General features: G+C 49.5%; 1 protein-coding gene across 5 annotated transcripts in view; it reads left to right on the top strand.

Moving 5' to 3' along the window:
- PCM1 (pericentriolar material 1) overlaps window positions 1–7,269 on the top strand; it is a 1,275,228-nt gene extending 1,267,959 nt beyond the window's left edge. For all 5 annotated transcript variants that reach the window (XM_085641994.1, XM_085641996.1, XM_085641995.1 and 2 more), the window contains one exon: window positions 6,984–7,269. In XM_085641994.1, the coding sequence (XP_085498120.1) occupies window positions 6,984–7,009 (26 nt within the window). In that variant the 3' untranslated portion in view covers window positions 7,010–7,269. The remainder of the gene's footprint in view (window positions 1–6,983) is intronic.
- Window positions 7,270–14,601: the final 7,332 nt, after the last annotated feature.

Genomic DNA, 14,601 nt, shown 5'->3' with positions numbered 1-14,601 from the left:
TCAGGCGGCAACGTGGGCTTCGCTGCACACGTTTGCCAGGCATTATTGCCTAGACAGCCAAGTCTGGAGGGATGGCTTCTTTGGCTGTTCTGTCCTCCAGGACTTTCTGGTGTGATCTTGGTTCGCAGACCCACCACCGGGGTTGGTATTGCTTGGGTATCTATTCTAAGGTGAGGAATCTAACTAACGTGTTTCTTTCAGATGAACAAGTTACTTACCTTTGGTAACGATGTATCTGTAAGAAACATTAGTTAGTTAGATTCCTCACCGACCCACCCATCCTCCCCGTTCTGCGAACTGACATCTAGGGTTAAGGTTATCCCTTTCAGGGCCTTAGAATTTTTTGGCACCAGTGTCGGCTCTGCGTTCCTGGCGCGGAAGGCTATGTACAAGAACTGACGTCAGCGCGCGAGGGCGGCGTCTAAGTACTCCGACGTCATTCCGGCGCACGACGACGCCGGACGCGGAGCCACAGACGATGCCTAGCGACGCGCAAGGGGTATTGCTGACGAAAAATCTTCCGGATCCAGTCTGACGCCTGGGGATATTCTAAGGTGAGGAATCTAACTAACTAATGTTTCTTACAGATACATCGTTACCGAAGGTAAGGAACTTGTTCATCAGACCAACTTCTCACACTGAACACCCTTAAACATTATATTGACCAATTCCTGGTCATCTGGTAAACTGTTCCAGGATGCATAGACTACTGTTGGGGCCTTTAGCTTCAACTTAAACCCATCCTGCAGAAATCATGAAATGTCTGCTAAGTTCTTCAGATGAGGAACCATATTCTTTAAGGTGCACCACTTCGAAAAGACTTTCAATGCTTATTGTATGTTTTTAAGGTTGAATACTTCCTTGAAGCCTGTACTTCCTCTGACAACCCTCTTCCTCTCAAACTTTTCCTTTCAAGTCTAGTGCTCTGTTTGAGACTGACTAAAGTTTCTTAATATAACCTCTGGAACTCCAAGGCACAGGGACTCATTTGGAGAAGTATTTCCTGACAAACTGACATTGCACTCAAGAGAGGAAACAAGCAAGAGCGGGACCAAGCTGGTGCAATCAATGTCACTACTGCTCTCTGATCCTGGCAAAGGTTCTCAGAGTCTGAGGAAATGGCAGAAAAGCATCTATCCCCATGTCCCGTTATCTCTATTCCTTGAATAAAAGCACTGCAGTAGAGTATTCCTGGAAATCACAAAAGATCTATGCTTGGCCTTCTCCACCTCTGATAAAGCATCAAATCAAAGTCATGAGAGGAATCATCCTGCTAGATTTGTCAGCCTCTTCATTCAACACCTCCCAAATGTATACTGCTGAAATTTGTACCACTGTTTTCTCTGCCTACAAGATGACATAATCTTACATTTTGGCTAAGGCTAGTGACCTGCTATCTGACCATATAATATTGCCGTCATTTTGTCGCTTCTTACTACCACTATTTGACCCTGCAAGTATAAAGAGAAACTTATCTGAATAAGACATCTAGCCTCCGATTCCTTACCTTTGAATTTCCTAGGCATCCAACTGGATCCAGAAGATCTTTGTGTGAGCAGTACCCCTGCGTGCCAGTAGATGGCGTTGACTGTCTTCTCGTGGCATCATCGTTCATATCCGAAGTGACGTCCGCATCACCAATATAGGGGCCACCTTGATGCGCTGACCTTGGTTCTTTTCTTACCATGTCAGTTAGCGTTGATCCGGAGAAAGACGTTTTGTCAAGTCCTTTGGAGGAAATACTTCCTTCTGATGTGTCAAGGGATGTCTTTGAGGAAGACAGGTTTTAAACTGTGTGGTGCTTGCCATTGCGCCATGTCAGTTACAGACCCACACCTCGTGTATCTGTGGTGTTTTGGACGCGACCACGACTCGGACTGCCGGGCCATGGCATCGAAGGCTTTGGGGAAGCAGTCCCTGAGGCTGTTGGCGGCCTGGCAGGCAACGCTGCATTGCGCAACTCCTCGGAGATACCAGTCCCGATCGAGAGGGAGGTCGCAGGACTGCTCCAGAAGTCCCAAGTCATCTTCTTCCCATTCCCGGTCCTCGAAGCACAAGAAGTTGAAGCGTACTTTGACTTCCCCTCATCTGTCGGCCAACACGATGAAGGAGCATCAGCAGGTTCTTAAGAATTGTTGCCTGGGCTGACTAAAAGCCGCCGACCTTTTCCGTGAGCCGGAGCGACCCCCACTTAAGTCAAAGAATTTCACAAGGCCCATGCGCCGAGCATTTGAGCGGCCCAGCTGCGCCAACAGCTTCAGCCTCGGGTCAGATTGGCCCACATTGACCAGGACCGGTCGTGCTGCCACGACCTTACCTGATGCCAGCACAACGCTTATGCTCCTGATGCCACTGGCGCCACCAGCCCCATTCTGATACCAGACAGCATGGACAGTAAGCCGCATTAACTGACACCTCTGCCAGAGGCAACAGAACTCCAGTAAGTCGGACCTTGAGACATGTTTTGAAGGGCTAGGCAAGGGAGAAGAATGGTAGGGGTCACATGACCCTTTAAAATACCAGTTAAAAAAGTGATATGGAGTGGTGTGAGGAATTAAAGGATGCAAGTGGTCTGGACACATCCACAGACACTGGTATGCATTCTCCCCCTACCGTAGCCACGGAGGAGGGAGCGTATTATTCCATGGTGGTGAAGAGGGCAGCTGAGGGCCTGGATCTCGAGTTGCCCCTGGTGCCAGTCAAGACTAACATCTTGACAGAAGCGCTGCAGCCAGGAGCTTCCCCTTCAGAACCCTTGCTCCCTTTTAATGATGCACTGAAGAATGTCCTACTGAGAACCTGGTCCAAGCCCAGTATATGGGCTCCTGTAAATAGGACAATTGCCTGCCGCCACCGCCCCACACCTGAGGAACCAGAGTTTCCTTACTCTACACCGGACATCTGAGACCTTGCAGTTGAAGCCTCTACGCCCCATGGCACATTCCCTGCCGCACTTCCGAACGGGATACAAGAGGCTGAACAGCTTGGGAAAAATGTTTTCTTCCACCAGCCTTGCGGTTGGTGAACACCTTATGCTTATTGGGTTGCTCTTCCCACACTCTGTGGGACACAGTTGCGCAAGTGCTGTCAGAAGTCCCGAAGGAGGTCTGGGCCGTGCTCTCCCAAGCGGTAAAATATGGGAGAGATGCAGCAAAGTTTACCATTGGCTCATGGTTTGGATACGACCGACTTGCTGGGCTGAGCGATTTCGATGACAGTGGCTCTTCGACACCATGCATGACTGAGAACATCTGGCTTTTCAGGGGATGGCCAGGCTTCCCTCAAGGAATGCCCTTTGATGGCAACAGTCTCTTCGGAGTCCAGGCAGACTCTGCACTGAAGGGCTTTAAGGGCTCACAGGCTACCGTTAAGAACTTAGGCCCCTCAGCCAACCCCAGTCAGCCAGTCGCCCCTTTTGTGGCTACAGAAGGGGTTTTCAACCGCGCCAACCTTACTCCAGCCACCGGCCCATGCAAGCTGCCCAGTTTGTGCCGGGGCGAGGACATAGTTCATATCAACCCCGTGGGTCAGGTAGCCAGAGGTCTGCCACAACTACCCATTTCCCTACAGCCGCAGCCTTTAAGTCCGCCTAATCTTGCCCTACAAGAACATGGGCGGCCAGTTTGTGGCAGAATCAGCCATCCTCTCCACCACCAGCAGTCCATATCATCGGACAGGTGGGTGTTACAAATTATTTGAAGAGGCTACTCTCTTTCCTTTAAATCCTTCGTCCCCCTTTGCCTCCCACTCACGATCGGCTGACAGAGGATCATTTGTCTTTGCTCTGCGAGGAAGTCCCAGCACTTTTGGCCAAGGAAGCCATAGAGAGGATTCCGGTGTCAGAAGTAGGCAGTGGTTCCTATTCCCGCTACTTTCTGATCCACAAAAAGAACAAACGGCTTTGCCCTATCTTAGATCTGAGAATCCTCAACCTCTTCCTTAAAAAGGAGAAGTTCATGATGCTCACTTTCGCTCAGGTATTGTCAGCCCTGGACCCAGGAGACTGGATGGTAGGGTTGGACTTGCAGGACACTTGCTTCCATATTGCCATGCTGCATGCCCATCAGCGTTACCTGGGGTTTACGGTAGGCCATGAGCACTTTCAATTAATTGTGCTCCCCTTTGGCCTTAACAGCGCCCTTCTGGTGTTCACCAAGGTGATGGTGATGCCCGCACCTCATCTGTGCAGATCAGGCATGCCAGTCTACCCCTATCTCAACGACTGGCTGCTGAAGTTGGGATCACCCCAGGCTGTTGTCTCCCACCTTCAGACTACAGCGAACATTCTGCATTCGCTTGGGTTCACTATCAACGTGCCAAAGTCACACCTGACTCCCTTTTATCGGAGCTGTTCTGGGCGCAGTGTAGTTCCTGCCTCATCTTCCTGAGCAGCAAGTCCAGAATATTCAGGCTATGATACCGATGTTTTAGCCTCTATTCTGGATTTGGGTGAGAATGACTGAGGCTGCCTGGCCTCATGGCCTCCTGCATCCTACTAGTGACACAAGGCAGATGGCATATGCGGGCTCTGTAGTGGGACCCGAAGTTCCAGCGGTCACAGCCCAGGGGAATCTCTCTGACATGGTCTAAATTTTTGAGGGAACTGCAATAGATCTGCAGTGGTGGCTAATGAACCCTTATTGGGTCAGATGCAGAAATCTCTCCCTTCCCCAGCCAGATCAGACAGTAGTGACAGATGCGTCACTCCTGGAATAGGGTGGCCATCTGTGCGAGGTGGAGATCAAAGAACTCTGGTCTCCGACGGAATCCGGACCCCAAATAAACATGCTGGAGTTCCGAGCAATTCGGCTGGCATTGAAAGCCTTCATACCCTCCATCAAAGGAAGGCTGGTACAAGTGCTCACAGACAACACCACACCATGTGGTACTGCAACAAACAGGGCAGGGTGGGATCGTGGACCCTTTGCCAAGAGGCCCTACATCTCTGGAAATGGCTGAAACAGCTGGGCATGTCCTTGGTGGTTCAATACCTGGCAGGTTCCACAAACTCCAGAGTGGATGTACTCGGCCGTCGATGCCTAGCGGATCACAAATAGCATCTCCATCCAGAGGTAGCGCATGGTCTCTTTCTGCCATGGGGAGAGCCTTGGTTGGAACTGGTCGCCTCCACCGAGGACAAGCAATGTCAGCAATTTTGCATACTGGAGTTTCCAAGGCTGTTCTCGTCCAGAGACGATTTTTGTCTCAAGTGGAGATCTGGCCTCCTGTAGGTCTTTCACCCATACCGCCTCTGGTTTGGGCACTTTAAAAGGCTATCTTTCTGCCATCTTAGCCTTCCTGTGGTTGCCAGATCAGCCATCCCTCTTCAAATCCCCTATTTTACATTGGTTTTTGAAAGGTCTCCAAAATATGTTCATTATGCTCTAGTGGGTCCTAAATTTAGTCTTCACATTTCTAATGTGTGCTCCTTTCAAGTAGTTGCACAACTTCCCTATCAGGCTCCTTACTATCAAAGCAACCTTCCTACTGGCGATAACATCTGCCTATAGGGTCAGTGAGCTAAAGACTGTATCCTCTCAGCCTGTGTAACTTACCATCTACCCAGACAAACTGTAATCTCCTTTTCATTTAGGTCAGTCCTTCACCCTGCCTACCTTTTATGCTTCACCACTCCCCTCTAAAGGAGAGACTCCATCAGCTGGACCAAAAAGAGTTGTTCTACTTTGACAGCACAAGAGTTCCAGCAACTCTTTATAGTTTACCTCTGAGCCAAAAAGGCAAGGTGGTGCAGAAACAAAACCTTCTCACTACAGAGAGTGCTCTGCATCAAAATCTGCTTCGGCATTGTCCCAGAGGCAACTTTCTGAAGGTTTGCAGGCTCATTTCACCAGACCAAGGCTATGACCACTGCATTAGCTCACAGAGTACCTGTCCTGGATATCTGTCAGGCAGGAGCGTGTGCCTCCATGCACACATTTACGAAGTACTGCTGCCTGGACAGTCCAGTCCAGCGAGACAGGCACTTTGCCCGCTCAGTCGTACAGGATTATCCTAAGGTAAGGAATCTTTGGCTAGATGGTCTCTACCAGATACGGCATTATCAAAGGTAACTTGTTCACCAAGGGTTCAGGTGCAACCAATAGACTCATCACCCATAAGTTGCCCTTATGGGTATTTTGGAGGATCTGGCGGGAGGGGTCCCAGGGGAAAACGTACATTGGTGGGAATTGGCATCCTCCTTGCTAAAAGAGACTTTGCAATACACTGGAACTCAAATATTCCACCAACCCCCGCAAAATGGTGATTAGCCATGGACTTCTGAGGAACCAATAATGTGTCGAGGGGTTGTCTGCAAAAGCACGGGAAGGTATGGGGGAAATGGTTGGACTATATTTGGTCTGTCATAGACCATGTTCTGCTTAATGATCTAAGTTAGTACCTAGGTACTTCACATTACGCTAGCACTTTCGTGTTATGTTCCTGTTACAACATCAAAAAAAGTGGCTTATAAAAAAAAAAAGTGTGTGTGTATATGTATATATATATATATATATATATATATATATATATATATATATATATATATATTTATTTATAAATAAACAAGCAATGTTTGAGATTATATAAACACCAAAACCTCAAAAACTTTGGTGTCACGGTTCCTGAGCATCTTTTTGTGTGCAAAGCAATATGAGGTGGCTCTACTGATGACGAAATGTTTTAATTTTACCTATTATTCACTTCAACCACACAATAGGGAGCCATGACTGAAGGTGTGGGTTGACTAAAGTCTATCTCTCTTTATCTCTCCCTAACCTCCACATTACATATAACACATGGGCCCTACCATTCCCTGTTTTCATTGAATGTGAATATTAGATGTTTAACTTTTCAGATTCTGTTAACATTGTCTCAAACTGGGAAGTTATGTTGTATTAACAGGTCAAAACCGTAAGGAGATTTGTATTTTGTGACATTGTGATTTAGTCACAATATAAAGTTCCTATTTTTTTCCTTTTCAGAATTTACTTCAGCACAGATTGAATAGATTTGCAGAGGAACTTGTCCTTCTACTGCGCACAAATTTTATTGGCACTTCATCTTGAATTGTAAACTGTATAAAAATGTACATTTGGTTTTTGACACATTGCCTTTAGAATAGGTATGCTAAATTCTGCCTGTGGCAGATCGGTTGAAGCGGAGTTCTACACAGAAGCAAAGAATCTTGATACACTGTTTATTTCTGCCTTCAGCTCATATTTTTCTGTATTTTTAAAACTATTACAAATAAAGTTGTAATTTGTCTAAGTTCATTTGGTTTTTTTGGTTTTTCGCAGCTCTCTTGTTTTAAGAGTCCTTGCTCCTGGGGTGATGAGCCCCCATAATATAATAATACACAGTTTTAGAATTCATTAGCCTTTTAATGGATGTTACTGAAGACTAATTCAAGAATGGTGTGGTTTAAAAGATGCTGGTGAATCCTTTTATTACAGAGGGTGAGGATATCATAGGGTCGGGAAAGGTGGGAGACGACAAGGAAACACATTCACCCCCATGGCATGATTGAGATTAAATAGAGTTCCCTCAATTATGCACTGGAAATATACAATTTATCCAATCTGAACACTGAGACTGAAATGCTTCTGAGAGAGAAATACAAGAAAAGGGAAAGAAAGCTTTAGTATCAAGAGCAGACAACTAAGAACATACAGCTAATCATGAGCTCAAGCAACTTATCCATAACCCATTCAAAGTACATTATCATTGGAAGCAATAGGTCTACCTTTAGATAACAGAATCTGACTATCGCTGAAATGTAAAAAAATATGGTAGTGGGGCCTGCCATATTCAGAGCCTGCTGACTGGCATATTATCATGGGCTTTTCTCAGCTGTGGATTAAAGCAATGGGGAAAGCTATACTTGTCTCATAATTCTACATGTCTATTGTCTTGGTGAGCTGTTTAGGACATGTCACTGTTAGGTAAATGCCCTGGAACATTACCTCATACTATGCTCTGACAGAGATGTAGAGAACTCCACATCTCCGAACACCTAAGCAGAGCACCTGGTGCTCACAAAATTAATACAGTGCGCACTTGAAATATAGTAACTTAAGAAACAAAAGAAGAAAATGGAAGCTGTGATTTCTCCAGAAATCACTTTAAACAACTCACAGGATTCATAAATCTCTGTAGCTATCTTTCACCCAAAAATAAGGCTAATCCAGAACAAGCGTCTATCTCAGTGGAACAAGGCGACCTGGAGAAAGCAAAGTAAGCCTGGTACAAGTTCTCTTGTCTAAAGAAAGTCAGGCCATTTCTTTCAAACTCAACTTCAGAACTGTGGTACATGTACCCCTCGCACTCTAGAATCTGGATGGTGGTAATGCCCTACTCACTGGCATCCCAAGCTAAAACTGGCACACCTCAGGGTATCCTAATTGCTGAAGCATATCTCATCCAGGGACCGAAGAAATATGATCATATCACTCCCATCCTGATGTAACTTTATTGGATCCACTTCCGAGCCTACACCATCTTCAAACCAGCTGCATCATTTACAAAGCTGTCATGACCCGTACCCTACTCATGTTGCAGACAAGCTCACCATCTCTGGTGGATCTCAGCACACCCATAGCAAGGATACCATCAGACTAGAAACTTAACTAGTGTAAAAAAAAAAAAAGACAGCAGGACTTTTTCATCTATGCACCTGGGATTTGGAACAACATTCCAGTATCTATCAGGAACGCCCAATGCTGCTCCAATGTAGCAAAGAGTTGAAGATTTAACTTTTTAAAGAACCCTACATCACAATGTATTAACCATTCACAACCCAGCTTTCTTTCCTCTTTACTTGTTGACTTTATGCTGGTATTTGGCCATGTAGAGTACTCAGCTGCCTTTTGAGTAGGTTTGCACTGTATAAATACTGTATACATGCATACAAGAGGCAATCATTCACCCAATGCAAGGTGCATCATTGAGGCCTGCAAAGCAGTCTGTTTTCCAGCTAGTTGGACACTGTTGTCTCTGTGGTCTGTCATTAACAGTAGGCTACTCGATATTTCATGTGTTTGCTGACCACTGCTTCTTATGGTGCTACTTCAGAAGTTATTGGCTTCTAATTTCTGTAGGTGATCTTATTGAAAATATTTGTTCTGTGCCCAAGATTTAGCTTTTATTTCCATCAAAAGCTCATAAGAGCCATAGCTGGTTCAGGGTGGCCACCGGGCAGGAGGGGGCTACAGGATGGTTGAAGTAGTTTGCCAATGGTGTCTGCCCTACTATGGCTCTGTAAAGTGGGCCAAGTACACCTATTTCTCACTTGGCTCCAAGGGTAGAGAAGCTTAGGGTTGAAGGCTTCCCAGGAAATTAGATGGTGTTTGGGACAAGAGCTCAATATTCTACAGTCAACCATCAGACACAATAACGTATTGGGTGGATGCAAATGATTGGGTGGATGCAGTTAAAATTTTACCGTTGGATCAAACCGGGTTTAGGACAAAGCATGGAACACTTGATAACCTAACTGCACTACAGGTCATAAATGAAAAATATGTTAAAGTTAGAGGAGGAAAGGTATATACAGCCTTTATAGATTTCTCCACAGCATTCGATAAAGTAGATCTGGGTATGCCGGCCACCCTTTTGGAGTTAGTTTGTGCTCTACATACGGATACTTGGTGCAAAGTTCTAATGGGAGGGGAAAGAGGTCTCTCCCAAACAATCCCTACTGCAAATGGCCTAAAATAAGGATGTTTATTGGCTTCCTTACTTTTCTAACTATATATCTTTGATCTTCCTCACAATTTGGCCCAAAGTGAGGGTATTGCCCCGTTTCTGGGGGGAAACCGATTGCATGTCTACTTTATGCAGAAGACCTAATAATATTGGATCTAATGCCTAGGGGATTAAATAGTCGTCTGCAGGCACTTCATAAATTTGCAGAGGCCCACTATTTAAAGATTAATATATCTAAAAGTAGAGTCATGTGCATGCACGGAAGCAAAAAGTTACAGTACGGGAATTTCGTATGGTCTGGGGGGGGGGGGGGGGACTGTAAATTGTCAAAACTTACACTTTCTTAGGAAAAATTGTGTGTGGCAACCTCAGTGACAAAGCCCATATAGAATATAACATCCGTAAAGCTAATACGCATGGGAAAACCTTGGGCTCCCTCTATAGATCTACAGGAAAAAGACACCTTTCACTTTTATTGGAGGTTTTTCGTGCAAAAATCCCTGCTTCGCTGTTGTATGGTATTGAATTGCTCGCTGTAGAGAATTTTGCTTTTTTAAGTACAACAGAAGGCCACATTTTAAGGAGCCTAGCCTCAGTCAACTATGCTTGCCCTGTGGCTGCTCTCAGGTTAGAATTTGGTTTAAGAAGTAGTTGGGTGCAGGGTCTTGCAGGGATAGTGCGATGGGTTGTAAGCCTGGTAAAGGGTGATCCTGGTACATTAAGACTTTAATTCAGAAAGAAATATTAGAAAGTTTAAAAGAGCAGTCATTAATTCTTAAAAATGTTAGGACTGCGGTTGATTTGCTGCAATTGAATGAGTCTCTGCTCTTCACCCTATCGTCACATCAATTAAGGGCCACTTTGAAACAGGCCACTTGGGAATTAAGTTTCACAAGGGGTAGAGGGAAGCCCTCATTTTAATGAGGGGTATCCACCCAGCTATAGACTCCTGTGTGATAAATAAAGTACAGACCTTTATTTCCTGGAACCTGCCCCATGGAGTGCGCCGCTTTTGGCTATTATTGAGGCAGGGTATGCTCCCTTTAAATACCGTACTGTCTAAATGGTATGTTTCTTCCCCGATTTGTAATTTGTGTATCTGAAAGAAACACGTTAGTTAGATTCCTTACCTTAGAATATCCCCAGGCGTCAGGCTGGATCCGGAAAGATTTTTCGTCAGCAATACCATTGCGCGTCGCTAGGCGTCGTCTGCGGCTCCGCGTCCGTCGTCTGCGTCGTGATCGCCGGAATGACGTCGTCGGAGTACTTAGACGCCGCCCTCGCGCGCTGACGTCAGTTCTTCTTTTTTCCGCGCCAGTAAGCGCCGATCCGGGAAGAGCGTACCCTTTTAGTCACTTTTTGACTAAACTTTTTGAACTCTTTTGGTTCTATTTCCAGTCGACCTCGACTCTGGTGCCTGTAGGGATGCTTGCATTCAAACCTTGTGACGCCGGTCACCGACTAATGTCGGTCACGGATCACCATCGCCGGTGTCTCTATTGCCTTGGGGCCGACCACGATGACTAGTCGTGCCTCCACTGCCGGGCCTTGACCTCGAAGGCTAGGGGGGAGCGGTCCCGCAAGCTGCTTGAGATCCGGCAGTCGGCTCCGCGCCGCTCACGGTCGAGGAGGAGGTCGAGGGACCGGTCGCGGAGCCGCAGCCATCACCGCTCGTCGGGGTCGAAGTCCGCGCATTCAGGTAAGTCGAGGCACAGTAAGAAGAAGTCGAAGAAGCGACATCGCTCTTCTGACTCCCTTTGCCGGTCGCGTGACTCGGCTGAGGGTTCGGGTGGCACCACCCGTGAGGCTCCGTCGGAGCCGCAGGAGACACGTCCGACCCCATACCCTCCGGTCCCTGGGTCAGACGCGACTCCAGCGGAGATCAGAGACTTCCTCGTGGCCATGAGGAACCTGGCTCCGCCGTCGACGCCTGCCGGCATGCCTTCGGGCCTGCAGACTTGACTGGGGGGCCTAGCGAGCCGGCGGCCCTGGCGCCGTCGTCGATTCCGGTCCCGACGCCGCAGGTCCCTGCGGGATCCAGGCCTGGATCCCGGTCGACCTTACGACCCCTCCGTCGGCGCCGACCCTTCCGGTGCTCCCCCGGCGCCGCCTTCGGTCGACGCCGTTCACCGGTTTAGTCACGGTCCGGGCCCGGCGTCGGAGCGGCGCCGTTGATGGATGACAGGTTCATTTCTGCCCGGCTCCGACCGTTCCACCTGTATACCAGGAGTCGGATGACGGAGATGACTGGGAGGGGTCTGATGACCCTCTCGCACAGTAGTGCCAGTTATCTCAGGACTGGGCAGATGAACTGGGGAATGCCAGTGGTCTTGATACCTCCCCTGACTCTGGCTTCATCTCTTCTCCCTCCGTGGCTACGGAGGAGGGTGCTACGTATTCTGTGGTGCTGCGCATGGCGGCAGAAGCGCTCGGGCTGGAACTTCCTGCTGTGGCCGTGAGGACTAATCTCCTCACTGAAGTGCTTCAACCGTCGGTAAGCTCCTCGGAGCCTCTGCTGCAGTTCAATGAAGCACAGACCGACGTTCTGATGGCACCTGGTCCAAGCCCTCCACAGTTCCTCCTGTGGACCGGAATGTAGCCCAGCGCCACCGCCCTCCACCGGGCGACCCCAGTTTTCTGTCCGTGCACCCCACCCACGTGAGCCTGGTTATCCAGGCCTCTACCTCCCAGACCTCCTTCCCGTCCGCTCCCCCGGATCGGGAATCCAAAAGGTTGGAACAGTTTGGGAAGAAGCTGTTCTCCTCCCTTAGTTTGGGGTTGCGGTCTATCAACACCGCGTGCCTTTTGGACCGTTGCTCCCACTCCCTGTGGGATACGGTGGAGGACATGCTGCCCCAGTGTCCGGAGGAGGCCCGGACACGGCTCGCCCAGGCTTTTGCCGAGGGGCGGGATTCGGCACGGTATTCAATCCGATGTGGACTGGACACAACGGACTCTATAGGCAGGGCAATTGCTACCACGGTGGCGAATCGTCGCCACACCTGGCTGAGGTCCACTAATTTTTCCGGGGATGTCCAGAGCACCCTCATGGACATGCCCTTCCTTCGATGGACGTCACCTTTTCGGCGACAAAGCAGATAAGGACTCCAGGGTTACGGCCAAGTCCTTAGGCCTCTCGGCCCGCGCCCGCAAACTTCCGCTTTTTGCCCCTTTTGTGGCCAAGGAAGGAGCACCCCCTCACGTCCATCTAGATACAGGCCGCAGAACCAGCCTCAACGCAGTCGCGGACGTGGATTCCGCCGAGGCGGAGCAGGGGGACAACGAGCCGGTCCATCCACATCTACCCCAGCAGCATCTGCCTCAAAGCCCTCCTAGTCTGAGCTTTCAAGCCCATTCCACGCCCGTGGGAGGCAGAGTTCGCCATCACCTGCTCCACTGGCGTGCCATCACCTCGGACAGGTGGGTGCTGCAAATCGTCCGAAGGGGCGACTCCCTCCCCTTCGAGGCGACCCCTCCAGCCATGCCACAGCAGTACCACCGAACTTCGGGGGATCACTTGCGACTTCTGCAGGAGGAAGTTACGGCCCTCTTGGCCAAGGGGGCTATCGAGCGTGTTCCTGGCCCAGAAGTAGGTCGGGGTTGTTATTCCCACTACTTTCTGGTTCCCAAGAAGGGCAAAGGGGGCCTCAGGAGCGTCAACGCCTTCCTCCGGAAGGAGAAGTTCAAGATGCTCACCTTAGCTCAGGTTCTGGCTGCCGTAGACCCTGGAGACTGGATGGTAGCGTTGGACTTGCAGGACGCTTATTTCCACATCCCTGTCCTACCGGCTCACCGGCATTACCTGCGGTTCACGGTAGGCCACGAGCGCTTTCAGTTTACCGTGCTCCCCTTCGGCCTCACCTGTGCCCCTCGGGTGTTCACGAAAGTGATGGCGGTGGTCGCAGCTCACCTGTGCAGAATAGGGGTTCCAGTCTTCCCCCTATCTCGACGACTGGCTGTTGAAGGCGGGCTCGCCCCAGGCAGTCGTCTCCCACCTCCAGACTACGGCCGACCGCCTGTATTTGCTGGGGTTCGCCATCAACGTCCAGAATTCGCATCTGAGTCCCTCTAAGACGCTCCTTTTCATCGGAACGGTTCTGGACTCCGGAACAGCGGGTTCGGGATATTCAGGCTCTGATTCCGATCTTTCAGCCTTTGTCCCGAGTTTCGGTAAGGTTGGTGCTGCGGCTGCTGGGTCTGATGGCTTCCTGCATCCTGCTAGTACATCATGCCAGGTGGCGGGTGTGGGCTCTGCAGTGGGACCTGAAGTTCCAGTGGGCCCAGCATCGGGGCAACCTGTCCGACCATGTCCTGATCTCAGAGGGCACTGCAAGACAGTTGCAGTGGTGACTCACGGACCGCGATTGGGTCAGTGGCAGATCCCACTCCCTAACCCAACCGGAGCACGTAGTGGTGATGGATGCGTCCCTCCTGGGATGGGGGGGCCACATGGGAGAGGCGGAGATCAGAGGCCTCTGGTCTCCAGCGGAGTCCCGGCTCCATATCAACCTATTGGAGCTGCGGGCAATCCGGCTTGCACTGAAGGCATTCCTTCCCTCTGTTCGGGGAAGTGTAGTGCAGGTGTTCACGGACAACACCACCGCCATGTGGTATTACAACAAACAGGGCGGGGTGGGGTCCTGGACCCTTTGTCAGGAGGCTCTGCGCCTCTGGACATGGATGCAACATCAGGGCATCACCATGGTGGTTCAACACCTGGCGGGCTCTCTGAACGCCAGGGCGGACGAACTAAGCCGCCGGTGCATGATGGGTCACGAATGGCGGCTGAACTCGGACATGGCGCAAGGCCTCTTTCGGCAGTGGGGAGAGCCTCGGTTAGATCTATTCGCCACCGAAGAGCACGCGCAATGTCAGCAGTTCTGCGCGTTGGAATTT

Source organism: Triturus cristatus, chromosome 2_2, assembly GCF_964204655.1.
Source record: "Triturus cristatus chromosome 2_2, aTriCri1.1, whole genome shotgun sequence".
Lineage (NCBI taxonomy): Eukaryota > Metazoa > Chordata > Amphibia > Caudata > Salamandridae > Triturus > Triturus cristatus.
Note: the sequence above shows the minus strand (reverse complement) of the source record. Positions and strands in the feature narration are given on the sequence as shown.